This window comes from Oncorhynchus gorbuscha, linkage group LG01, assembly GCF_021184085.1.
Source record: "Oncorhynchus gorbuscha isolate QuinsamMale2020 ecotype Even-year linkage group LG01, OgorEven_v1.0, whole genome shotgun sequence".
NCBI lineage: Eukaryota > Metazoa > Chordata > Actinopteri > Salmoniformes > Salmonidae > Oncorhynchus > Oncorhynchus gorbuscha.
In genome coordinates, this window is record NC_060173.1 from 75,308,623 (window position 1) to 75,335,950 (window position 27,328).

Sequence of the window (27,328 nt, forward strand, 5' to 3'; positions counted from 1 at the left end):
CCAGTACATAGAATTAAGTAAAATCACAAGTCCAAATCCCCATCTCCATCCATGGCTAATTTAGGAAAGGGCCTATTGGAGCTATCTAGCTAACCACCAGGAGGACAACAATGCAACGACATGCAACAATTCAATGACGTTTGGTGAGAAGCCAAATCCAAACTGGCTTCCCTTGACACCTTTTTTTTGATGCGCCAGGACCATTCACAGCTGAGCTCACTCAGTTTAGCTCAATGCTGATTAGCTAGTATTTTATTACTTTTCTCATCCAGGGAGGCCAAATGCTCCTGCGAATTGAAGGAAATGTATGAAACAGAGAGAACAAAGTTAAATTATTTTGTATGTTTTTTTCTTGGTGACATTTTTGGAGAAGCATGGCTTCCCTTGGCATGAATACGCACCATTGCTTATCAATAAAACATCACAATATGGTGCAGAGCATTCGATTTGGCTGCTGGCGGGCAAGGAGACCCCTAGCTCCACTAAAACCATTGACAGCTACCTGATGTTTTCAAGGAATAGGCCAGCAATTTCACATCGGCTACACTCAACCCCTTTTGACCTCCTTCTCTTTCCGCAGCAACCAGTGATCCGGGTCAACAGCATCAATGTAACAGTATAGACTTTACGTCCGTCCCCTCGCCCTGGGCGCGAACCAGGGACGCTCTGCACACGTCAAGTCACCCTCGAAGCATCGTTACCCATCGCTCCACAAAAGCCGTGGCCCGTGCAGAGCAAGGAGAACCACTACTTCAAGGTCTCAGAGCAAGTGACATCACCGATTGAAAGGCCACTAGCGCGCACCCATGCTAACAAGCTAGCCATTTCACAGTCAAATGAAACGCTCTGCACCTTATTGTGACGTTTTACTGATAACGACCTATAGGTCCTGGTTAAAATAAGTCCCCTATGTAGGGAATAGGGTGCCATTTGGGGTGCAAGCCAAAGAGAGCGCACAAGGTCATTATGGAGGACCAAAATAAACATGGGTCTATCCTCCCCTCCATCCTCCTCTCTGTCTGTTATTGTTCCCTTTGATCTTGATCCACACAGATATGTAGTGCCTTTACTGGGGTTGAACACTGACAATTTCATTTCATTGTTCAAAAAATACCCTTATTAATGCTTGAGCTTCAAAGGTGCCCTGTTATAATACGCTCAGTGTTTACAGTCACTGTTCAAATGGCTGGAGTGCAGGTGTGCAACCACAAACGCTACTATGACTGTCCAAGTGCTCGGTCGGATCCGAATTAAAAATAGTCTTATGGAATCTGAGTTTACAATATGACCAGTAGGTGAACTGCTGTAGCTATCCTGTTAGACTGTGAGTCGCGTAACACATTGTTAGTGCAGTGTTAGCAGGCAATCACAGACCAATTGGAGAGGACACATGGAGGGACATACAGAGTATGTGTGCCAGGCCTTAATTGGCATTGTCCCCAGGGAAATTAATCTTTATCTGGTCCTGGCCTAATCATCAGGAGGAACCATGGGGCTCCACTGTCATTAGAAAAGGGACTGACTGCACTTATCCAGATGAAGGCCTTTGTCTAGAATCCAGCAGGCATTGGCCTACTACTTCATCATTGTAGGGTATGTTGGGGGGAGTGCGGGCTTGAAGGCTTGGAGGGAATATTGCATGGTTAGGAGAATGCCGTTTTTCTTCCTTTCTGTCTGTATACACTAGCTGTGTGGCCATTTCACTGTAGTTTATTTGTTTGAGTTCATTTGTCCGGTTGTATTGGGAAACGGCAGATGACCTGGCAATGTAAAACATTGTTTTGAATGTGTGATCATCATTGTCATCTAAACCCAACCACCTTTTCTCGCAGGCTCACCTGTGTCTCTGACCTTGCCAGAGTTATATAGGTCCTAACATGAGGTCATGTTGTTGTCGTTGTGTTATTCCTAATGAGTTTTGGGGTATTTAGGCAATATGAGGTTTTCCTTTAAAAACCAAAAATAAATGACCAAAAAAATGATTATGAAATTATTACATATACCTTTGGGCTCATCTGGACAACATTACTGCCATTGTCAAGGGCAATGTGTGCGCAGAGGAGAATAAATAGTTTTTAATACACACTTAAAAATACCTCACTAATTGGAAAAGTGGGCAAAATACATGTTTATTCCCTAAAATAGCATCTTGGGAATGAGGTACTGAACTGTTCTGTTTTTTCAGAATCTTGTAAAAGCACATATCCTTCTAAAAACACAGGCTGTTATTATATCCCATTTAATATGCGTTTCAAATAAATAAACAAAATGCCAGCGTTTATGTATTCAGGCCCTGCATATAAACAGAGAAAGTCTGTGTCCCAAATGTCACCCGATCTGTACACCAGGGCCCAGAGGGCTCCGGTCAAAAGTATTGCACTATATACAGTCGTGGATTGAGGGCCATTTGGGATGCAACCTTAAATAACATCTAGCCAGAAGTTTGTTCATCGCTGTCATACTGAGGACTTTCACAATGTGTCTCTAGGATAAATATTTGCATCCAAGGATCAGGGATATTTATATGCGAAAAACCTCTCAATCAGTTTGCAACCTTTAAATATAAATTCCATGTCGACGTTTGTCTGCCTTACTGTACACAAGGCACACGTTTGGCAATTAGAATGGTCTTACTAGCTGAACGCCCTGCATATTATATTATGAACGTGAAATCACCAGTGTATTTAATGTACTGTGGGTTAATTTTTGTTATTCTGTTAGCAGAGATCATTTGTATCATCTATATCACGTTGTCTGATCTGTGTTTTGTTTGTCATTTTACTTAAATTTGCACGTTTGTAACCACGAGTTAAAGACCCAAGTCCATAAAAGTCCATAAAATATTTCCGGTTCCGGTTGGAGCGAGTGGTCGCATCTGCACTTCGCTCCAACGGGTAGTATAATTTTTTCATTATATTTCATTATATCACAACGGTTTGATTTGTCTTATCTTAGCAATTTCTTCTCAGCTAGCTACATAGCCGTCTTTGTATCAAAGATAATTGCGTAATTATCGTATTTCGCCGTCCTAACGTAGTCTTCACTAGCCAGCTAGCTAACGTCCACTGATTAGCTGCACTGGAGAAACTATTACACTCAACTGAACGACTTGATTAGTTTAGTGTTAGCTAGCTACATAGCTGTCTTTGCTGTCTTCGTATCATCGTATCCAAGATAATTGTGTTGTTTAGGTTTAGAGTGTGTAGTCTTAGAGTGATTATCTTAATTTACCGAGGTTAGCTAGCCAGCTATTTGTCGTCCTTAACGTAGGTGACTCTGCTAGCTAGCCAACGCTAGCCAACGTCTTCTGTATAGAACTCAACTACCCGGTCGCATTCACAGGTAGTATCACATTTTCACTTCATTTCATTACAGTACAACGGTTTGATTTGTTTGATCGTAGCTAGCTACTTAGCTAGCTACATAGCCGTCTTTGTATCAAAGATAATTGTGTAGTCTAGAGCGATTTTCTAGGTTCGCTAGCCATCTATTGTCGTTCTTTTAACGCAACGTAACGTAAACAACACTGCTAGCTAGCCTGCTAGCCCCGAATAGCAACACTGCAGAAACTATTACACTCAACGGAACGACTTGATTAGTGTAGTGTCAACAACGCACCCACTGCCAGCTGGCCTACTTCAGCAGTACTGTATCATTCTAATCATTTTAGTCAATAAGATTCTTGCTACGTAGCTTAACTTTCTGAACATTCGAGACGTGTAGTCCACTTGTCATTCCAATCTCCTTTGCATTAGCGTAGCCTCTTCTGTAGCCTGTCAACTATGTGTCTGTTTATCCCTGTTCTCTCCTCTCTGCACAGACCATACAAACGCTCCACACCGCGTGGCCGCGGCCACCCTACTCTGGTGGTCCCAGCGCGCACGACCCACGTGGAGTTCCAGGTCTCCGGTAGCCTCTGGAACTGCCAATCTGCGGTCAACAAGGCAGAGTTCATCTCAGCCTATGCCTCCCTCCAGTCCCTCGACTTCTTGGCACTGACGGAAACATGGATCACCACAGACAACACTGCTACTCCTACTGCTCTCTCTTCGTCCGCCCACGTGTTCTCGCACACCCCGAGAGCGTCTGGTCAGCGGGGTGGTGGCACCGGGATCCTCATCTCTCCCAAGTGGTCATTCTCTCTTTCTCCCTTACCCATCTGTCTATCGCCTCCTTTGAATTCCATGCTGTCACAGTTACCAGCCCTTTCAAGCTTAACATCCTTATCATTTATCGCCCTCCAGGTTCCCTCGGAGAGTTCATCAATGAGCTTGATGCCTTGATAAGCTCCTTTCCTGAGGACGGCTCACCTCTCACAGTTCTGGGCGACTTTAACCTCCCCACGTCTACCTTTGACTCTTTCCTCTCTGCCTCCTTCTTTCCACTCCTCTCCTCTTTTGACCTCACCCTCTCACCTTCCCCCTACTCACAAGGCAGGCAATACGCTCGACCTCATCTTTACTAGATGCTGTTCTTCCACTAACCTCATTGCAACTCCCCTCCAAGTCTCCGACCACTGCCTTGTATCCTTTTCCCTCTCGCTCTCATCCAACACCTCCCACACTGCCCCTACTCGGATGGTATCGCGCCGTCCCAACCTTCGCTCTCTCTCCCCCGCTACTCTCTCCTCTTCCATCCTATCATCTCTTCCCTCCGCTCAAACCTTCTCCCACCTATCTCCTGATTCTGCCTCCTCAACCCTCCTCTCCTCCCTCTCTGCATCCCTTGACTCTCTATGTCCCCTATCCTCCAGGCCGGCTCGGTCCTCCCCTCCCGCTCCGTGGCTCGATGACTCATTGCGAGCTCACAGAACAGGGCTCCGGGCAGCCGAGCGGAAATGGAGGAAAACTCGCCTCCCTGCGGACCTGGCATCCTTTCACTCCCTCCTCTCTACATTTTCCTCCTCTGTCTCTGCTGCTAAAGCCACTTTCTACCACGCTAAATTCCAAGCATCTGCCTCTAACCCTAGGAAGCTCTTTGCCACCTTCTCCTCCCTCCTGAATCCTCCGCCCCCTCCCCCCCTCCTCCCTCTCTGCAGATGACTTCGTCAACCATTCTGAAAAGAAGGTCGACGACATCCGATCCTCGTTTGCTAAGTCAAACGACACCGCTGGTTCTGCTCACACTGCCCTACCCTGTGCTCTGACCTCTTTCTCCCCTCTCTCTCCAGATGAAATCTCGCGTCTTGTGACGGCCGGCCGCCCAACAACCTGCCCGCTTGACCCTATCTCCTCCTCTCTTCTCCCGACCATTTCCGGAGACCTTCTCCCTTACCTCACCTCGCTCATCAACTCATCCCTGACCGCTGGCTACGTCCCTTCCGTCTTCAAGAGAGCGAGAGTTGCACCCCTTCTGAAAAAACCTACACTCGATCCCTCCGATGTCAACAATTACAGACCAGTATCCCTTCTTTCTTTTCTCTCCAAAACTCTTGAACGTGCCGTCCTTGGCCAGCTCTCCCGCTATCTCTCTCTGAATGACCTTCTTGATCCAAATCAGTCAGGTTTCAAGACTAGTCATTCAACTGAGACTGCTCTCCTCTGTATCACGGAGGCGCTCCGCACTGCTAAAGCTAACTCTCTCTCCTCTGCTCTCATCCTTCTAGATCTATCGGCTGCCTTCGATACTGTGAACCATCAGATCCTCCTCTCCACCCTCTCCGAGTTGGGCATCTCCGGCGCGGCCCACGCTTGGATTGCGTCCTACCTGACAGGTCGCTCCTACCAGGTGGCGTGGCGAGAATCTGTCTCCTCACCACGCGCTCTCACCACTGGTGTCCCCCAGGGCTCTGTTCTTGGCCCTCTCCTATTCTCGCTATACACCAAGTCACTTGGCTCTGTCATAACCTCACATGGTCTCTCTTATCATTGCTATGCAGACGACACACAATTAATCTTCTCCTTTCCCCCTTCTGATGACCAGGTGGCGAATCGCATCTCTGCATGTCTGGCAGACATATCAGTGTGGATGACGGATCACCACCTCAAGCTGAACCTCGGCAAGACGGAGCTGCTCTTCCTCCCGGGGAAGGACTGCCCGTTCCATGATCTCGCCATCACGGTTGACAACTCCATTGTGTCCTCCTCCCAGAGCGCCAAGAGCCTTGGCGTGATCCTGGACAACACCCTGTCGTTCTCAACCAACATCAAGGCGGTGGCCCGTTCCTGTAGGTTCATGCTCTACAACATCCGCAGAGTACGACCCTGCCTCACACAGGAAGCGGCGCAGGTCCTAATCCAGGCACTTGTCATCTCCCGTCTGATTTACTGCAACTCGCTGTTGGCTGGGCTCCCTGCCTGTGCCATTAAACCCCTTCAACTCATCCAGAACGCCGCAGCCCGTCTGGTGTTCAACCTTCCCAAGTTCTCTCACGTCACCCCGCTCCTCCGTTCTCTCCACTGGCTTCCAGTTGAAGCTCGCATCCGCTACAAGACCATGGTGCTTGCCTACGGAGCTGTGAGGGGAACGGCACCTCAGTACCTCCAGGCTCTGATCAGGCCCTACACCCAAACAAGGGCACTGCGTTCATCCACCTCTGGCCTGCTCGCCTCCCTACCACTGAGGAAGTACAGCTCCCGCTCAGCCCAGTCAAAACTGTTCGCTGCCCTGGCCCCCCAATGGTGGAACAAACTCCCTCACGACGCCAGGACAGCGGAGTCAAACACCACCTTCCGGAGACACCTGAAACCCCACCTCTTTAAGGAATACCTAGGATAGGATAAGTAATCCCTCTCACCCCACCCCCCCTAAGTTTTAGATGCACTATTGTTAAGTGACTGGATGTCATAAGGTGAATGCACCAATTTGTAAGTCGCTCTGGATAAGAGCGTCTGCTAAATGACTTAAATGTAAATGTAAACATAAAGATTTTCAATTCAGAGATCAACTCAGCAGAAATGGTTTTATTGTGAATGTTTCTAGATCTCTGAGCTTGGTCACTCACCTTCTCTGCGTCCTGCTCAAAGAGGCGGAGCTGGAAACACTGGTCCAGCTTGAGCTTGCGGACGTGCCACATCTGGTGTAGGTGCTGTCTGGTGGAGTGCAGCTTGTCCAGCAGGCTGGCGATCTTAGGCACCACGCTCTGGAAGTCAGCGCTACCCGAGATGCAGTTCCTCCCAGAAAACCCGTCGCTAGATCGGATACACTGAAGCAGCCTCTGGCCCTCCCTGTCCAGCTCCTCCACAGGAGCCTTCATCACCTTCTTCTTGAGCTGCGTGTGCTCGTCGATGAGCCGCCGGGAGCCCTCCACGTCCACCGGGAACTCCTTCTTGGCCAGCAGCTCCTGGAGGTCCTCCAGGCGGGAGAGGAGGTGCACGGCCGAGCCCATGAACTCCTCCAGGGCCACGCGCAGATCCATCCACTCCTCGTGGTTGTACTCCAAAGAGCCCTCAAAGTCGTCTGTCAGCTGGGATGGGTCCACCAACTTAGTCAGGCCCTCCACTGACACCATGCTAGTCTGTCAAGTCAAATCCAAATCAAGTGTTATTTGTCACCTGCTTCGTAAACAACAGGTGTAGACGAACAGTGAAATGCTTACTTAAGGGGGCCCTTCCCAACAATGCAGAGAGAAAAATAGAAAAATAACACAAGGAATGAATACACAATGGGTACCAGTACCGAGTCGATGTGCAGGGGTACGAGGTCATTGAGGTAGATATGTACATATAGGTAGGGGTAAAGTGATAATAAACAGTAGCAGCAGCATATGTGGTGAGTCAAAAGAGTTAGTGCGAAGGGGAGTCAATGCAGATATTCTGGGTTGCTATTTGGCTAACTATTTAACAGTCGTATGGCTTGGGGTTAGAAGCTGTTCAGGGTCCATTTGGTTCCACGCTTGGTGCACCAGTACCGTTTTCCGTGTGATAGCAGAGAGAACAGTCTATGACTTGGGTGGCTGGAGTCTTTGACAATGTTTAGGGCCTTCCTCTGACACCGCCTGGTATAGAGGTCCTGGATGTCAGGAAGCTCGGCCCCAGCGATGCACTGCGCTGTACTCTCTGTAGTGCCTTGTGGTCAGATACCAAGCAGTTGCCATACCAAGCGGTGATGCAGCTAGTCAATATGCTCTCAATGGTGCAGCTGTAGAACTTTTGGAGGATCTGAGGGACAATGCAAAATCCTTTGCGACTGTGTTAGCGTGTGTGACCCATGTTAATTCCTTAGTGATGTGGACACTGAGGAACTTGAAGCTCTCGACTCGCTCAACAGCACACAATCAAGAGGTTTGCATGATGTTACCCCAGCCAAAACATATATAGGCTTCATTGGATGCATCCCAAATGGCACCCTATTCCCTATATAGAGCTTTACTTTTGACCAGAGGCATACGGGGCCAAGGGTGCCATTTGGAACGCAGAAATTCTGTTTCTCATTAGCACTACAGTTCACTGTGGATGGTAGGAATGAGAAAGGGGAGGACCAAGGGGTGTAAGCTTAACCTCACACTACCTAGCACACTACTAATGGCTGACTTCTGTATAGCATTACATGCAGAGAATATGGGGAAAATCGTGGGGGGGGTAATCATTCTTTGCAATCTTTTCTCGCCAGTTCCTTTGAAAATACGGCTCTGTGCTTCCTGTCCATTTTAGAGACAGACCAAAATTAACAACTGTTGTCAAATAGTGCTTATAGTCCTGTGATAACATCACAATAAAATGTTTACTATTCAACTCCGGATGAAATACATAATCACCATCAAAACAGGCATGCTGACTAGAGACAATGCATGTACGAGAGAAATATAAAATATTTTAACAATGGGCAACCAGACATGCCAACTAAAACAAGGCTCAGTTTTTTCCCATTCTGAGCTCTCCCTTACCTCAAAAGTGAACTTGGCACTGCCAAAGTTGGTTTTCTGCTTCTGCCAGAAGTTGTCCGGTTTGATGATGAGCGCCACGCAGATCTCAGCAGAGAAGGCTTCCTGCAGGGTCTTCAGTAGAGGCTTGATCAGGTCCCACTTGGAACCACGCATATCAATGATCACTGTGAAGCCCCGCTTGCACACATCCTCACTGGGAGATAGAGATGAAAGAGCGAAGCGAGAGAGAGAGAGAGAGAGAGAGAGAGAGAGAGAGAGAGAGAGAGAGAGAGAGAGAGAGAGAGAGAGAGAGAGAGAGAGAGAGAGAGAGAGAGAGAGAGAGAGAGAGAGAGAGAGAGAGAGAGAGAGAGAGAGAGAGAGAGTGAAGCGAGAGAGAGAGAGAATGAAGCGAGAGAGAGAGAGAGAATGAAGCGAGAGAGAGAGTGAAGCGAGAGAGAGAGAATGAAAGAGAGAGAATGAAAGAGAGAGAGAGAATGAAAGAGAGAGAATGAAAAGAGAGAGAGGTGAGGGAGAGCGAGAGTGGGAGAGAGAACCAACCGTTAGTACGCAGCGTGCCCTACACATCACACCATCACACCAACTCCAAGGGAGCCTGGGGGGCTCTCCACACTATCCTCCAACACGCCCTACTTAATGTCCTTCAGCCAAGTTAGATCTGAATTGGTCCCTTGACTCCCCAGGACTCTGAGCCAACCACGGTGATGCTAAAGCCATTACACCACCGGAACTCATTTAACTGCTATGGCTAAATGACAAGCGCTATTCAATTGGACTTGTTTTAAGCTGGCCCCCTCGTTCTGCCTTCAGAGTGATGATTAGCTCCCACGATTCTAACTCTCTGACAAGCCTGTCATCGACGTTGAGCTCTTTCATTCTGGATCAACATACAAATAAGACACATATATCTCATTCTCTCCTCCTGGGCATGTCCTCTTTAGATGTAGTAGGCTTATTTGTTGGGATTCTCGTTTAAATCCCCCCCCCATAACGAAAGGCCTCATTTTTCTAACAGGTTATGAGGCTGAAATAATATTAATGGTCTATTCTTAGGTCCCGATACTTTGAAAGCACTTGACTGTGATTGGAAGATAAAAATAACAAGTAATTGCTTTGGCCCGCCACATGCCCTCCTCCTCAAGCCTCCCCTACTTCCGGAATTAATATGATCCTCTCCACATCGTTTGTGTTGGAAGACTGGGGGACAAACAAGGGAAAATGTCTACATCCCAAATGGATCCTTATTCCCTATTTAGTGCACCACATTTGACCAGGACCCATAGGACTATATAGGGAATAGGGTGCCATTTGGGATGCACATTTTATTACATGAAGCATCTCCTTCCCCAGTGGTCACCAACCTTTTCTGAGACAATATTTTATTTAAACATGACTTAACAAATGTAAGCCTATGCAACATTAATACCTACTAAAAGCAGTTATGTAGCCATGAGGGTTGTGTAGTAGGCTATAGGCCCAATACATTATTAAGGCATATTGGCAATGCTTGAATTGCCCTGCTAATTTGGATCTTCTCAGACCATTTAAAAAATATATTTAAAAATTGAGGTGTATGATCACACTGGTCACTTGTTGTATTACTTGAGCATAAATTGCATATTTTACTGGACTGATGGTGCCTGCATCTAATGGTCAGTCTCTCAGCAAAAGGAGGGAGGGAGAGAGGGAGAGAGAGAGCAGTGGAGGCTGCCTCTCACCATCCCTCGGGTCTCCTTCCCTCCGCTGAGACGAGACACTGTCTTCCAGCTGATGGTGAAATTGGAGTCGCACTTCTTTTTCTTTCTCCTTAATGCACAAATTCATGTTTTATTGTCCAGAGAATGTAAAATATTCCTCAATTTTAACAATGCAAGCCAATCGATACACTTTGTAGTCGGAGTTGATAGGGAGAATCACATTTTATGGCTCATTAAAGTGTTGAATGAAGTGTTGACAGTGCTGAATAAAAACTTAAACATGAACTTACTCATAATAACAGCAGCTCTTTGCTGTATTCATTTAAGTCTCTCTCTAGTCATGGTTTTAAACGTTTTGAAATGTCACAGTATCAACTTCGCTGTGGGATCGTGGACGCTGCAGGCATAGGTGATCTGAGCTATCTGACTGGCCAGCGGTAGTATACTGTAGATGCATTTGATTTGCTCCCCGGGCCCACCGGGTAGGCGGAGTTTGTACCTTCGGACACATAAAATGGTCCAAAATGGGAACACTTCGACTACCCAGCGAGCAGGGCAACAGAATCACCAGCTAGCACATTTGATTCCTTGGAAGTTGTGGGAAAGTACATTTTTGGTTTCCTATTGGTTTTGGGAATGAAGATCAGCTTTAATATTGCAGCTAGATTTACGGTTCTATCAATATAATTGTTTGCAAAATGTCTAACCCTCCTTTTTATATATATACAGTTGAAGTCAAAAGTTTACATACACCTTAGCCAAGTACTTTTAAACTCAGTTTTTCACAATTCCTGACATTTAATCATAGTAAAAATTCCCTGTCAGTTAGGATCACCACTTTATTTTAAGAATGTGAAATGTGAGAATAATTAGTAGAGAGAATGATTTATTTCAGCTTTTATTTCATCACATTCCCAGTGGGTCAGAAGTTTACATAAACTCAATTAGTATTTGGTAGCATTGCCTTTAAATTGTTTAACTTGGGTCAAACGCTTTGGGTAGCCTTAAACAAGCTTCTCACAATAAGTAGAATTTTGGCCCCTTCCTCCTGACAGAGTGTAAAAAGCTATCTCAGTATGGTTCCCAATTAGAGACAACGATAGACAGCTGTCCCTGATTGAGAAACATACCCAGCCAACACAAAGAAATACAAAAATATAGAAAAAGGAACATAGAATGCCCACCCAAATCACACCCTGACCAAACCATAATCGAGACGTAAAAAGCTCTAAGGTCAGGGCGTGACAGTACCACCCCCCCCCCCATCCGGCCGCAAAACCTGAACCTGAAGGGGAGGGTCTGGGTGGGCATTTCTCCGCGGTGGTGGCTCTGGTGAGGGACGTAGACCCCGCTCCACTTCTGGCTTGGCCCACTTAGGTGGCGCAACCTAGAGTGGGGACTCTCGCCGCCGACCCCGGACTGGGCACCGGACCGGAGGGCGACACTGGAGGCTCTGGACCGGAGGGCGACTCTGGAGGGAGGAGATGCAGAGACAGCCTGGGGAGACCTACAGGGGAGACCTACAGGATGCCTGGTGCGTGGACCGGGCTGTGGGGGAGCACTGGAGCTCAGCATTGGCACCACTTCTCCAGGCTGAATGCTCACTTTAGCCTGGCCACTCGAGTGCAGGCACAGGTCAAACCGGGCTGTGGGGGAGCACTGGACATCTGGTGCCCACCCAATGACCACCCAAATCACACCCTGACCAAACCAAAATAGAGACATAAAAAGCTCTAAGGTCAGGACATGACACAGAGCTGGTGTAACGGAGTCAGGTTTGTAGGCCTCCTTGCTCGCACACACTTTTTCAGTTCTGCCCACAAATGTTCTATAGGATTGAGGTCAGGGCATTAGATGACCACTCCAATACCTTGACTTTGTTGTCCTTAAACCATTTTGCCACAACTTTGGAAGTATGCTTGGGGTCATTGCCCATTTGGAAGACCCATTTGCGACCAAAGCTTTAACTTCCTGACCTGATGTCTTGAGATGTTGCTTCAATATATCCACATAATTTTCTTCTGCATGATGCCAATTATTTTGTGACGTGCACCAGTCCCTCCTGCAGCAAAGCACCCCCACAACATCATGCTGCCACCCCTGTGCTTTACGGTTGGGATGGTGTTCTTCGGCTTGCAAGCCTCCCCCTTTTACCTCCAAACATAATGATGGTCATTATGGCCAAACAGTTCTATTTTTGTTTCATCAGACCAGAGGACATTTCTCCAAAAAGTATGATCTTTTTCCCCATATGCAGTTGCAAACCGTAGTCTGGTTTTCTGTGCCGGTTTTGGAGCAGTGGCTTCTTCCTTACTGAGCGATCCTTCATGTTATGTCAATATAGGACTCGTTTTACTGTGGATATAGATACTTTGTACCTGTTTCCTCCAGCATCTTCACAAGGTCCTTTGCTGTTGTTCTGGGATTGATTTGCACTTTTCGCACCAAAGTACATTCATCTCTAGGAGACAGAACGTGTCTCCTACCTGAGCAGTATGATGGCTGTGTGGTCCCATGGTGTTTATACTTGCGTACTATTGTTTGTACAGATGAACGTGGTACCTTCAGGCGTTTGAAAATTGCTCCCAAGGATGAACCAGACTTGTGGAGGTCTACAATTTTTTGTCTGAGGTCTTGGCTGATTTCTTTTGATTTTCCTATGATGTCAAGCAAAGAGGCACTGAGTTTGAAGGTAGGCCTTGAAATACATCCACGGGTACACCTCCAATTGACTCAAATGATGTAAATTAGCCTATCAGAAGCTTCTAAAGCCATGACTTTTTCTGAATTTTCCCAAGCTGTTTAAAGGCACAGTCAACTTAGTGTATGTCAACTTCTGACCCACTGGACTTGTGATACAGTGAATTATGAGTGAAATAATCTGTCTGTAAACAATTGTTTGAAAAAATACTTGTGTCATGCACAAAGTAGATGTCCTAACCGACTTGCCAAAACTATAGTTTGTTAACAAGAAGTTTGTGGAGTGGTGTATTCCGACCTCAACTGTGTATATATACTGTGTATATACCCCCCAACCCTACCCTGATTGCAATAAATGAACAGACAACAATACTCCTTCTGCTACTTACAGCTATTTTCTGCAAGTGCTGGATTTTCAACCACAGTGGCCAATCCGCCATTCCTTCCAGCTCTGTCAAGTTGGATGTTGATCATTGCCAGACAGTCATTTTCAAGTCCTTTCATAGATTTTTAGGCCAATTTAAGTCAAAACTGTAACTAGGCCCCTCAGGAACATTCCATGTCTTCTTGGTAAGCGACTCCAGTGGATATTTAACATTTGGTTTTAGGTTATTGTCCTAGTGAAATAGATCAATAGATTGCGATCAACCAGTTGGTCTTCATCAGTTTGCGATCAACCAGTTGGTCTTCATCGACCTGGCCAAGACTTTCGACTCTGTCAAGCACCATATTCTTATCGGCAGACTCAGTAGCCTCGGTTTTTCTAACGACTGCCTTGCCTGGTTCACCAGCTACTTTGCAGATAGAGTTCAGTGTGTCAAATCGGAGGGCATGTTGTCTGTTCCTCTGGCACATTGTAAGATTCTTTATGAATTTATTTGCAAATTATGGTGGAAAATAATTATTTGGTCAATAATAAAAGTTTATCTTAATACTTTGGTATATACCCTTTGTTGGCAATGACAGAGGTCAAACGTTTTCTGTAAGTCTTCACAAGCTTTTCACACACTGTTGCTGGTATTTTGGCCCATTCCTCTATGCAGATCTCCTCTAGAGCAGTGATGTTTTGGTGCTGTTGCTGGGCAACACAGACTTTCAACCCCTCCAAAGATTTTCTATGGGGTTGAGATCTGGAGACTGGCTAGGCAACTCCAGGACCTTGAAATGCTTCTTACGAAGCCACACCTTCGTTGCCCGGGCGGTGTGTTTGGGATCATTGTCATGCTGAAAGACCCAGCCACGTTTCATCTTCAATGCCCTTGCTGATGGAAGGAGGACCCTCAACATCTCACGATACACGGCCCGTTTCATTCTTTCCTTTACACGGATCAGTCGATCTGGTGCCTTTGCAGAAACTCAGCATTCTTTGTCCTCCAAACACGACGAGTTGAGTTTTTACCAAAAAGTTATATTTTGGTTTCATCTGACCATATGACATTCTCCCAATCTTCTTCTGGATCATCCAAATGCTCTCTAGCAAACTTCAGACGGGCCTGGACATGTACTGGCTTAAGCAGGGGGACACGTCTAGCACTGTAGGATTTGAGTCCCTGGCGGCGTATTGTGTTACTGATGGTAGGCTTTGTTACTTTGGTCCCAGCTCTCTGCAGGTCATTCACTAGGTCCCCCCGTGTGGTTCTAGGATTTTTGCTCATCGTTCTTGTGATCATTTTGACCCCACGGGGTGAGATCTTGCGTGGAGCCCCAGATCGCGGGAGATTATCAGTGGTCTTGTATGTCTTCCATTTCCTAATAATTGTTCCCACAGTTGATTTCTTCAAACCAAGCTGCTTACCTATAGCAGATTCAGTCTTCCCAGCCTAATGCAGGTCTACAATTTTGTTTCTGGTGTCTTGGCCATAGTGGAGTTTGGAGTGTGACTGTTTGAGGTTGTGGACAGGTGTCTTTTATACTGATATACTGATAACAAGTTCAAACAGGTGCCATTAATACAGGTAACGAGTAGAAGACAGAGGAGCTTCTTAAAGAAGAAGTTACATGTCTGTGAGAGCCAGAAATCTTGCTTGTTTGTAGGTGACCAAATACCTATTTTCCACTATAATTTGCAAATAAATTAATTACAAATCCTATAATGTGATTTTCTGGATTTTTCTCCTCATTTTGTCTGTCATAGTTGAAGTGTACCTATGATGAAAATTACAGGTCTCTCTCTTCTTTAAGTGGGAGAACTTGCACAACTGGTGGCTGACTAAATACTTTTTTGCCCCACTGTATATCTCACTGATCATCCCCAAAGCCAACACCTCATTTGGCCGCCTTTCCTTCCAGCTCTCTGCTGCCTGTGACTGGAACAAATTGCAAAAATTGCTAAAGTTGGAGACTTTTATTTCCCTCACCAACTTTAATCATCTGCTATCTGGGGGGAGCACGTGATGCCGCGGAGCTGAGCAGACGTTGACAAACCGAGCTCTTCAAAGTTATTCTATTTTTACCTAAATAACAACGTTGAAACAATATTCTAACATCGGCTGATAACATGTCAAGTACTTACCTTCCCAAAGAGCCATGGACCTCCGACCGAGAGGCAAGAAGGACGACCAAAACGTTGTTGATTCCCAAGATAACGCTACAGCTAGCAAGATTAGCATTAGCCCTCATAACTCAGATGATAGTTCCAGACTGTTGCTCTCAGCAGCCTCTTGCGAGCCTGCCGACATTCTGGCTACTCTCCTCCGGGAAATTCAGGATGGTAACAGAGGTCTTTCTCTGAAAATGTATAAGAAATCAGCTGAACTCCATTCTTCCATTGACGACCTGAAATCCTCCATGAATGATCTCCTTTTGAGAACGACTGAGGCAGAGTTGCACATTAACACAGTTGAAGATACCATCGCTAGACATGACCAGATCTTGATACAACTGCAAAAGGACAATGCCTACCTCAAAAACAAGGTAGATCAGATGGAGAACCAGAGTAGACGTAGTAATATCCGTGTGGTGGGATTGAAAGAGGACAGCGAGGGCCGTGACCCGATCCGTTTGTTCACTCAATGGATCCCGGAGGTCTTTGGCATAATCAACTTCACCAAGCCGCTGGAAATCGAACGCGCCCACAGAACATCAGCGCCGAAACCCCAGCCAGATGAGCCCCCACGAGCCGTCCTGATCAGGTTCTTCCGTTTCCAAGACAGAATGAGAAAATACTGCAACTCGCAAGAGCCAAAGGGGACATCACCATCGATGGAAAGAGGGTCAGCCTTTCCCAGATATGATCGCGGATCTCGCCAGACGTCGCAAGCAGTTCAGACCTGCCGCCAAAGAACATCACCGGCTACCTCATCCACCCTGCGCGGATGAATGTTCAGTACAAAGGCCGAAGCCATCTCTTCAACTTCAGGTACATTTTCAACTAACCGTATCTTTCCGGGGTGAGTTCTATTACATTTACAGGAGAGTATATTTTGGTTTAGTCCATATCTACTGGGCGAAGCAATGAGTGGGCTTAGGCCCACTGCTTTCCCCCTCATTTATGTTAATCTTTTGAAAAGAGACTCAAGCATCCCTTACCGTGGGCAGTAAATATTCAGCCATAAATATCTATTCACAACGTTTGTTTTCAATTTAGAGAGCTCGCAGGTTTTACGCCAAGGTTTAGCTAGTAAGAGCAAGATGGAAAGCGAGCAGCAACATATCTCTACAAGTGTATTCATGTTTGATTGTTGGGATTGTTGTTTTAGTCTGATAATCGGGGTGGGTGGGATTTTTATGATTTTTTTCTTCCTTTTTTCTATGTTTATTGTTTCCTTCCTAAAGAGACACACTTTTGTGCTCAAACCAAAGTTGAAACATTTCCTAATTATCTGCATATGATAGATTTTTATTCAGTTACATATTTGAAACCCAACCCTATGCTTAATCCACTAAAATATGTCACATTCAACGTAAAAGGTCTTAACAGCCCGATTAAAAGGAAAAGAGTCTATACATACCTGAAGAAATTAAAGGCTGACATTGTGTATTTACAAGAAACACATCTTACAGCCAGTGAACACAAGAAATTGAAGAGGGAATGGGTAGGACAAGTTTTTGCATCCTCTTAACTCCAAAGCAAGAGGAACTGCAATTTTGATAAGTAGACACATCCCCTTCTGCGTCAACAACACCATCTCTGATCCCTCTGGCAGGATTGTTTTGGTGCAGGGGTATATGTTTTCAGAGTCTTGGACCCTATTGAATATTTATGCTCCTAACTTCAATGACCATATGTTTATTCAGAATGTCTTCCTTCAGGTTGCTCAAATACCACCAGGATGGCTACTGATTGGAGGAGATTTTAATTTTTGCTTAGATACAATTCTTGATAGGTCTTCTGATAAACCCTCACTTCTTACCAAAGCGGGCAACCTCACAATGTCATTCATGAAAGATCTCAATTTACTAGACATCTGGAGACAGTTGCACCCACAGGATAGGGACTACTCTTTTTATTCACACCCACACAAGACACACACACGCATGGATAACATTTTACTTTTGACCCAACTGTTTCATAGAGTGTTAGATGTCGAGTATCTCCCCAGATTGCTTAGTGACCATTCTCCTCTGGTATTATCAATCTCCATTCCTACCAAGGTAAATGGAGCATATAGATGGAGACTAAATTCTACACTCCTAAAGCAACCTGAATGTTGTGCATTCATCAAAGAGCAGATCAATATTTTTACTTTGACAAACAAACCCTCCTGCTCCTGACAGCTTCATTCTTTGGGACATATTGAAGGCCTATCTGAGGGGACAGATCATTTCCTATACTAAAGGGCTGAAGAGAAAACACGGTGCGGAACTGAGTGCCCTTGAATCTGAAATCTCTGACCTAGAGAAAACCTACCAAAGAGGCCCGACAAAAGATCTATACAGGCTTTTGGTAAATAAAAAACTTAAATATAATATTCTGAACACATATCAAGCTGAGAGGGCCATCACTAAATCAAAACAGCGTTATTACGAGCTTGGAGAGAAAGCTCACAAAGTATTGGCATGGCAACTGAAAGCAGAGGAAAGTAAGAGGACAATTAATGCCATAGAAAATCTTACTAATGAGATATCTTTCGACCCTACTGAAATTAATAATACTTTTAAGAAATACTATGAAGACCTCTACACTTCCCAATCAAGCGATGATCTATCAGAGATCGACTCCTTTCTCTCCTCTCTCAACCTCCAATGCCTGTCAGGGGAAGACAGCGAGCGCCTGAGTGAACACTTCTCAGTTCCTGAATTGTTGGAGGCCATTAAATCCTTACCTTCTAATAAATCTCCTGGGGAGGATGGCTTCCCTCCAGAGTTCTATAAAGAATTTAGGGAGCTGTTGGTCCCCTACCTTATGGAGGTACTTAAAAAAGCCAGAGAAGACAACTGCTTTCCAGAGTCCTTCTCTCAAGCAGTGATTACTGTAATCCACAAGAAAGGGAAAACCCCGCTAAAGTGTGCCTCCTATAGACCAATCTCTCTCCTTAACACAGATTGTAAACTGGTCACCAAAATGCTATCTAAGAGACTGTCGGTCAACCCAGATCAGACTGGCTTCATAATTAATAGATTTTCCTCCAATAATCTCAGGAGGTTCTTTGATATAATTCACCTTGCTAACAAAAACAAAATACCTAGTGTCGCAGTCTCCCTCGACGCTGAAAAGGCCTATGATAGGGTTGAATGGCCATACCTCTTTCGCGTCTTTGAAAAGTTTGGTTTAGGTACCGTGTTTGTACATTTGATAAAATCACTCTACAAATCTCCTAAAGCTAGGATTGCTACCAATGGGATTACTTCCTCCTCTTTCCCTCTTTATAGGGGGAACAGACAAGGTTGCCCAATTTGCCCCCACCTCTTTGCCCTCGCCATCGAACCGTTGGCTGAGGCTATTAGAACGTGCCCTGACATACATGGCTTTGAGGTGGGCCCCCATACCCATAAATTATCACTCTTTGTGGACGACCTTATCTTATTTCTAACAAACCCAGAACACTCCCTCTCTCACTTGCAGATCCTACTACAGTGTTGTAGTTCTTTCTCTGGATATAAGGTCAATTTTGATAAAAGCGAAATCTTACCGTTGTCTGTCTTTGACCATCATACCATCAAGCACAAGTTCCCTTTTAGATGGTCGCCTATGGGCTTCACATATTTGGGCATAATGGTGGATGGTAATCTGAACAACCTCTATATACTCAATCTGGCCAGTTTGTTGCAAAAGGTGGAGGTTGACCTTTGTAAATGGATGGACTTACCTCTCACTCTACTGGGTAGAATCAATGTAATTAAAATGAATGTCCTGCCCAGATTTCTATATCTGTTTCAATCTCTCCCTATCCCTGTTCCCGCAGCATTTTTTTCATCTCTCGACAAGCTGACCAGACGGTTTATCTGGCACGGCAAAACCCCTAGGGTTGGCCTGGATAAACTGACCCTTGATTACAGTCAAGGGGGCTTAAACCTCCCCAATTTTAGAATGTACTACTGGGCTGCACAGTCTAGGTTTCTGGCTCAGAGGTTTGACAATGGTCCCTCTCCCTCATGGTTGAACATTGAAAAGCTTGAGGTAAATGATGACACTGGGGCAGAATTGTTTTACAAATGGGACAGAAAATCTATAAAAACCATCACAGACAACCCTTGAATCATACATTCTGTCCTGGCATGGTGCAAACTACATGAGATGTTTGGACGAGGGGATTCCTTTCCCCTAAAACCCCTTTATGGAACAATAGATTGATCCCTATGTTTTTCCAGAATAGTAACTTTGGTCTGATAAGGGGATCACTCTTCTTATGTCTTTTGATCAGCTGAAACAGAAATACCACTTGCCTAACAGGGACTTCTTTAGCTACCTACAACTACGAAACTTTATTAGGGTGACTCTCAAGGGACAATGGAACCTCCCTAAGATGTCACCTATTGAACAACTCTGCCACGCAGACCAACCACTGTTCAAGACCATTTCCCGTGTATACGATACTCTTATGTCAGGACTAACACTGCCTGGGCTAGATAAACCCCGCATCAGAAGGGAAAAAGATCTGGGTATTGATCTTGATGAGGATCTATGGAGTGACCTATGCAGGGATGGTGTTACATCCACATTGAACTCCAGATACAGACTGATCCAGTTTAATTTCCTCCATCAGCTCTATATCACCCCATCTAGACTGCACAAGTTCAACCCAGATATCTCCTCCCTATGTTTTTAGATGTGGCTCAGATGAAGGTACATTCCTCCATTCCACTTGGCAGTGTTCAAAACTACACGGTTTCTGGCAGGGGGTATGCGATACCATATCCTCAATTCACGGGGTTGCATTCCCTTTAGACCCGGAGGTCTGTCTACTGGGTAACTTTTCTAACACCAATCTTAGGCAAAGCCATACTATAAAGCTAACAGAAATATTGCTAGCGATTGCCAAGAATTGTATTGCCTTGAAATGGAAATTGGATTCCTCCCTGCCAGTTGCAATGTGGCTATCGGAAGTTAACTTCTTCGAGATAGGGGGCGCTTTAATTTTTTAAAAAACGTTTCCGTTTTAAACAAGATATTTTGTCACGAAACGATGCTCGACTATGCATGTAATTGACAGCTTTGGAAAGAAAAAACTCTGACGTTTCCAAAACTGCAAAGATATTATCTGTGAGTTCCCCAGAACTAATGCTACAGGCGAAACCAAGATGAAATTTCATACAGGAAATGGTCCAGATTTTGAATGCCCTGTGTTCCAATGTCTCCTTCTATGGCTGTGAATGCGCCAGGAATGAGCCTGCACTTTCTGTCGTTTCCCCAAGGTGTCTGCAGCATTGTGACGTATTTGTAGGCATATCATTGGAAGATCGACCATAAGAGACTACATTTACCAGGTGTCCGCCCGGTGTCCTCCATCGAAATTATTGCGTAATCTCCAGGTCCATGCGCGTTCCATTTTCTTCAGAGGAGAAACCAAACTGCCACAAATGATTTATCATCGATAGATATGTGAACAACACCTTGAGGATTGATTCTAAACAACGTTTGCCATGTTTCTGTCGTTATTATGGAGTTAATTTGGAAAAAGGTTTGCGTTGTAATGACATAATTTTCGTTTTTTTTCTTACCCAAACGTGATGAACAAAACGGAGCGATTTGTCCTACACAAATAATATTTTTGGAAAAACTGAACATTTGCTAACTAACTGAGTCTCCTCATTGAAAACATCTGAAGTTCTTCAAAGGTAAATGATTTTACTTGAATGCTTTTCTTGTTTTTGTGAAAATGTTGCATGCTGAATGCTAGGCTTAATGCTATGCTAGGCTATCAATACTCATACAAATGCTTGTTTAGCTATGGTTCAAAAGCATATTTTGAAAATCTGAGATGACAGTGTTGTTAACAAAAGGCTAAGCTTGAGAGCTAATATATTTATTTTATTTAATTTGCGATTTTCATGAATAGTTAACGTTGTGTTATGCTAATGAGCTTGCGGTGATAATTACACTCCTGGATACAAGTTTTTTTTTTCGTAACCAAACGTGATGAACAAAACAGAGCGATTTGTCCTACACAAATAATATTTTTGGAAAAACTGAACATTTGCTATCTAACTGAGAGTCTCCTCATTGAAAACATCTGAAGTTCTTCAAAGGTAAATTATTTTATTTAAATGCTTTTCTTGTTTTTGTGAAAATGTTGCATGCTGAATGCTAGGCTTAATGCTATGCTAGGCTATCAATACTCATACAAATGCTTGTTTAGCTATGGTTCAAAAGCATATTTTGGAAATCTGAGATGACAGTGTTGTTAACAAAAGGCTAAGCTTGAGAGCAAATATATTTATTTCATTTAATTTGCGATTTTCATGAATAGTTAACGTTGCGTTATGGTAATGAGCTTGAGGCTATAAATAGGATCCCGGATACGGGATTGCTCGTCGCAACAGGTTAATAGTTGTATCCCTTTGGAGAAAATCACTTACTGCTTGAGGAATAAGTTAAAGACATTTTACAGAATTTGGCAACCTTTTATTGACTATATGGAGAATCTCCCCCCACATCTCATTGATTGAATCTATATATAATCCTCACATAATGTTTCACACGTAATGTATAATATGTAGCCTACGGCAGGTGATCCAATGTCTCGTTATTATTTTTTTCTTATTGTATGTTTGTTACTGTTACTGTTACTGTCACTTTGTCCTATCGTTGTCTAATATCTTTTCACTTTTGTTTTGAATGTTCTTAATTGGAAAATGCAAAAATAAAATATATAAAATAAAATAAAAACATCTGCTATCTGAGCAGCTTACCGATCGCTTCAGCTGTACATAGTCCACCTGTAAATAGCCCACCCAATTTACCTACCTCATCCCCATACTGTTTTTATTTATTTACTTTTCTGCTCTTTTGCACACCAGTATCTCTACCTGCTCATCTGATCATTTATCACTCCAGTGTTAATCTGCCAAATCGTAATTATTCGCTCCTATGGCCTATTTATTGCCTACCTCCTCATGCCTTTTGCACACAATGTATATAGACTCCTTTTTCCCCCTACCGTGTTATGGACTTGTTTATTATTTACTCCATGTGTAACTCTGTGTTGTTGTCTGTTCACACTGCTATGCTTTATCTTGACCAGGTCGCAGTTGCAAATGAGAACTTGTTCTCAACTAGCCTACCTGGTTAAATAAAGGTGAAATAAAAAATTTAACAAATAAAAAAAACACTGCCCTAGACCTTACTGCAGCTTAGCGGATGAGGTTACTCTGGTTATATCTACTGTAGTGCACTATGCAGGGAATAGGGTGCCATTTGAGATGCAACCAATAAATCTGTACCAGCACCGTGCAATTCCCACAACAACAGCATCCCTATTAAACCCTTTTTATTTTCTGCAATTTATTCTTCTCAATGGGTCACTGGTCCAAGAACAACAGAAAACAGCCATGACACGGTCATACTAGTAGGAAAGGCAAGTGCTCCTGACTTTCTACTTCGTGTTGAATAAATGAGGTGCTACATGAAAACACTCATTTTCACATAGGCTGAAAAGTCAATGGATATGTAGCCTGTGACCTTTAGCTTTGCCACACTGATTTTCAGTGAAAAGCAGCATTCATGAACTTGGAATGTGTCCTTAATGACCTTAGGGGTCAAAAGTAGTGCACTATAAAGGGAACAGGGTGCCATTTGGGATGCAACCATCGACTTGCTAATTCCCTTTTAATTGAAGGAACATGTTGAAGTGATTAGGCAATGACATCATCGTCTCAGTTTGTAGTTTCACTGACCCACGAGAGCACAGCTAATTCCAAAGAGCTCAAAACAAACAGACTGTTGCTAAAATATCACAGCAAATAGCTTAGCGAATGCATATCCGAGAGTTATAAATAGTGAGGATATAAAAATGTCCTGGATGCAGAGAGGGAATTCCAATAAATGCCTGGGGTACGGGATGGGGGATCAATACCATTGATGACCAGCAACAAATCACTGGGATATCGTGATCTGGAGCTACTGTATCAACACAAGCCTTGACGTTCATAGTCACACCACTCATTATGAAACCATAATACTGAAAAGCAACAAAAAATACATTCAAAAACAAACAAATAATTTCTATTGTTTTGTCTAATTTCATGTGCGGAATTTAAAAAAAGAAGGGAACCGAAGGAAAAACCCAGCTCACTCCAATACCTCCTGTGGATATGACGGAGAGATGTAAAGCTACTCCGAGAGAGAGAAACTCAAAACCACAAAAGTGCTCTTGATTTGAATCAGGAGAGAGGCTCTCATTTCTTAATGGTTGACAGCACTGCTCTAGAAGTGTGCCATGTGGCCATCCCCCGCTCCCCACTCTCTAATACTCCTCTCCTGGCTAAGTCCCAAATGGCACCCAATTCCCTACATAGTACACTACTTTTGACCAGGTCCCATAAGTATATGTTTTAAAAAGTCCACTATATAGGGAATAGAGTGCCATTTGGGGTATCCATTTCCATGCTCGACATGTGTTGGTGATAGTGGCAGGTCAGTTAGAGGGGAGTCGGAGGGGACTCTCACTGGCTCTCCGGGCCAGCCAACTGGGCTGGCTGGCCATTTAGACTCTCATTAAGCAGGTCTTTGTTCAGAGCTACACAGAGGCTTTGAAGCTGACTTCATAGGGCCCACTGCCAGGCCTGATCAATGGCTGACAGCACCCTAACACACACACACACACACACACACACACACACACACACACACACACACACACACACACACACACACACACACACACACACACACACACACACACACACACACACACACACACACACACACACACACACACACACACACACACACATGCCATATTCACATTTGCATACACACACATAGGCACACACACGTACAGTACCAGTCAAAAGTTTGGATACACCTACTCATTCAATAGTTTTTCTTTATTTGGACTTTTCTACATTGTAGAATAATAGTGAAGACATCAAAATTATGAAATAACACATGTTTAATCATGTAGTAACCAAACAATTGTTTAACAAATGAAAATAGATTTTAGATTCTTCAAAGTAGCCACCCTTTGCTTTGATGGCAGTTTTGCACACTCTTGGCATTCTCTCAACCAGTTTCATGAGGTAGTCACCTGGAATGCATTTCAATTAACAGGTGTGCCTTGTTACAAGTCCTTTGTGGAATTTCTTTCCTTCTTAATATGTTTGAGCCAATCAGTTGTGGTGTGGCGAGGTGGGGGGTTTACAGAAGATAGCTCTAAAAGACCAAGCCTACATCATGGCAAGAACAGCTTAAAAAAGCAAAGAGAAATGACGGTCCATCATTACTTTAAGACATGAAGGTCATTCAAACTGGAAAATTGCAAAAAGCATCAAGAGCAATGATGAAACTGGCTTTCATGAGGACCGCCACAGGAAAGCAAAACCCAGATTTACCTCTGCTGCAGAGGATATGTTCATTAGAGTTACCAGCCTCGGAAATTACAGGGGGGGGGGCTCTAGAAATCATTTGAATAAGATAGACAACGAACCAATTTCAACATTGCCGACCCACGAGGAGTTAGCTGAAGATGCTAGCTCCCAAGAGTTCCCCACAGAACCTACTCAAAGTGACCTACTGGCTGCCATAAACTCACTAAGCAAGAAGGTGGAGAATATTGGGACTTTGACTGAAACTGTGAAGGCAACTAAGGACAGGGTGCATGAGGTTCAGCAGACGACAGTCGATCACAAGGAAAGGCTACAGGACATAGCGAAAAACAGTGCACAAAGTTCAAAATTACAACAAAACCCTGAAAGCCCGATTGGAAATGCTCGAGTCGCATTCAAGATGCAAGAATATCCGAATATTTGGGATCCAGGAGGACACTGAGAAAGGGAAACCCACTGAATTTGTCTCTGAGCTGATACCGGCATTGCCGGAGAGTGAACACTTCAAAACGGCCATCCTGAACGACCGCGCAAACAGATCACAGGCAACAAAGCGGTCGTGCCACCAAGGCCATTCATTGTACGGCTGCACTATCCCCAGACCAGGGATCTCATCCTCAAGCTGGCTAGTCAAAAGTTCCTTAACTATAACAGAACCAGGGTGTCTTTCGACCCAGATATTACTTTGGAGGTGAGGAACCAAAGGAAAGAGTATGATGAGTTACTACGCAAGAAATGCAGGGCTGCCAACACCCGATATGGATTCCTCTTCCCAGCCCGGTTTAAGGTGACAGTCGAGGGACCAACACGCACGTTTAACAACCCAAGAGAGGCCGATCTGTTCTTGTCAAGCAAGCTCCCTGGCTGAGGATACAGAACGGCTGTGTCAACCGGCTAATTGGCCAAATACAGGCCAGGAATGTGTTTGAATTTCCTGCCTATGTCTTTTCGATCAGAAGATCAGAAATTGGGATTATGTGATGGGTGAGATGTTAGGCCAAACAATGCTATATAAATGCCATATCATGTTTTAAAGCCACTCACCCCCTAACGTGAGAGTTAGGTGTTATTTAACTTTAGTTTATATGCGGAGCCTCTATAGATGACGAGTTAGTTCAAGCTGTATGTCTAGACTCCCTAAAGTCGGTGTTACACGGAACCCAAAACGGCTGCGCGCGTACGCCATCGTGGATGAATGTATTTTGTCCCCCCACACCAAACGCGATCACGACACGCAGGTTAAAATATCAAAACCAACTCTGAACCAATTATATTCATTTGGGGACAGGTCAAAGCATTTATCATGTATGGCAATTTAGCTAGCTTGCACTTGCCAACTAATTCGTTCTATTTAGATAGCTTGCTGTTGCTAGCTAATTTGTCCTGGGATATAAACATTCAGTTGTTATGTCACCTGAAATGCACAAGGTCCTCTACCCCGACAATTAATCCACACATAAAACAGTCAACCGAATAGTTTCTAGTCATCTCTCCTCCTTCCGGGCTTTTTCTTCTCTTGACTTTATAATGCAATTGGCATTATAAATTGGCTCTTTCATAAATTAGGTGCATTACCGTTCGTCTTTCAGTCAACGTGGGTATAACGAATGAGGAGATGGCAGTGTGGGTACATGCTTCTATAAACCAATAAGGAGATGGGAGAGGCAGGACTCAATCTGCGTCAGAAATAGAACTGACTTCTATTTTAGCCCTTGGCAACGCAGATGCTCATTGGCGCACGAGCAGTGTGGGTGCAATAATTGAATAAGAAAGATTTTTACATTTATTTTGCAACGCTCGCATCGCGTGTGGTCAGCCTGTTAGTCAGGGAGTGCTTCGTTTGGGGAAGTCACTCAGTAATGGGAAGTGGAGGGGGGATGAGGTCTGTGTTTTATGTTCACATTTATTAATACAGGCGGCGTGACAAGCTCCCGCAGGGCGGGACGTTTTTCTTTTGGGCTTTGTATGACAGCAACAATTTAATCTAAAATAAGAAATGCCACAGTGACAGAGCACAGAGTAGACAAGGTGGAATAAAGATAGTCAGCTGGAACTGTAATGGGTTAGGGTAGCCTAGTGGTTAGAGTGTTGGACTAGTAACCGGAAGGTTGCAAGTTGAAACTGGGACTGAGCACACACCCCTGTGAAGCTCCAGTGTTGAGAATCAGCGTGGCAGATGTGTTGC

At 44.4% G+C, this 27,328-nt stretch overlaps 1 protein-coding gene across 3 annotated transcripts in view; it reads right to left on the bottom strand.

The window, feature by feature from the left end:
- The window catches only part of LOC124042050 (kalirin-like), a 297,232-nt gene that overhangs the window by 163,212 nt on the left and 106,692 nt on the right, over positions 1 to 27,328 (bottom strand). For all 3 annotated transcript variants that reach the window (XM_046360354.1, XM_046360336.1, XM_046360344.1), the window contains exons 4-5: positions 8,825 to 9,017; positions 6,944 to 7,456 (exon numbers count right to left, since the gene is read on the bottom strand). In XM_046360354.1, the coding sequence (XP_046216310.1) occupies positions 6,944 to 7,456; positions 8,825 to 9,017 (706 nt within the window). The remainder of the gene's footprint in view (positions 1 to 6,943; positions 7,457 to 8,824; positions 9,018 to 27,328) is intronic.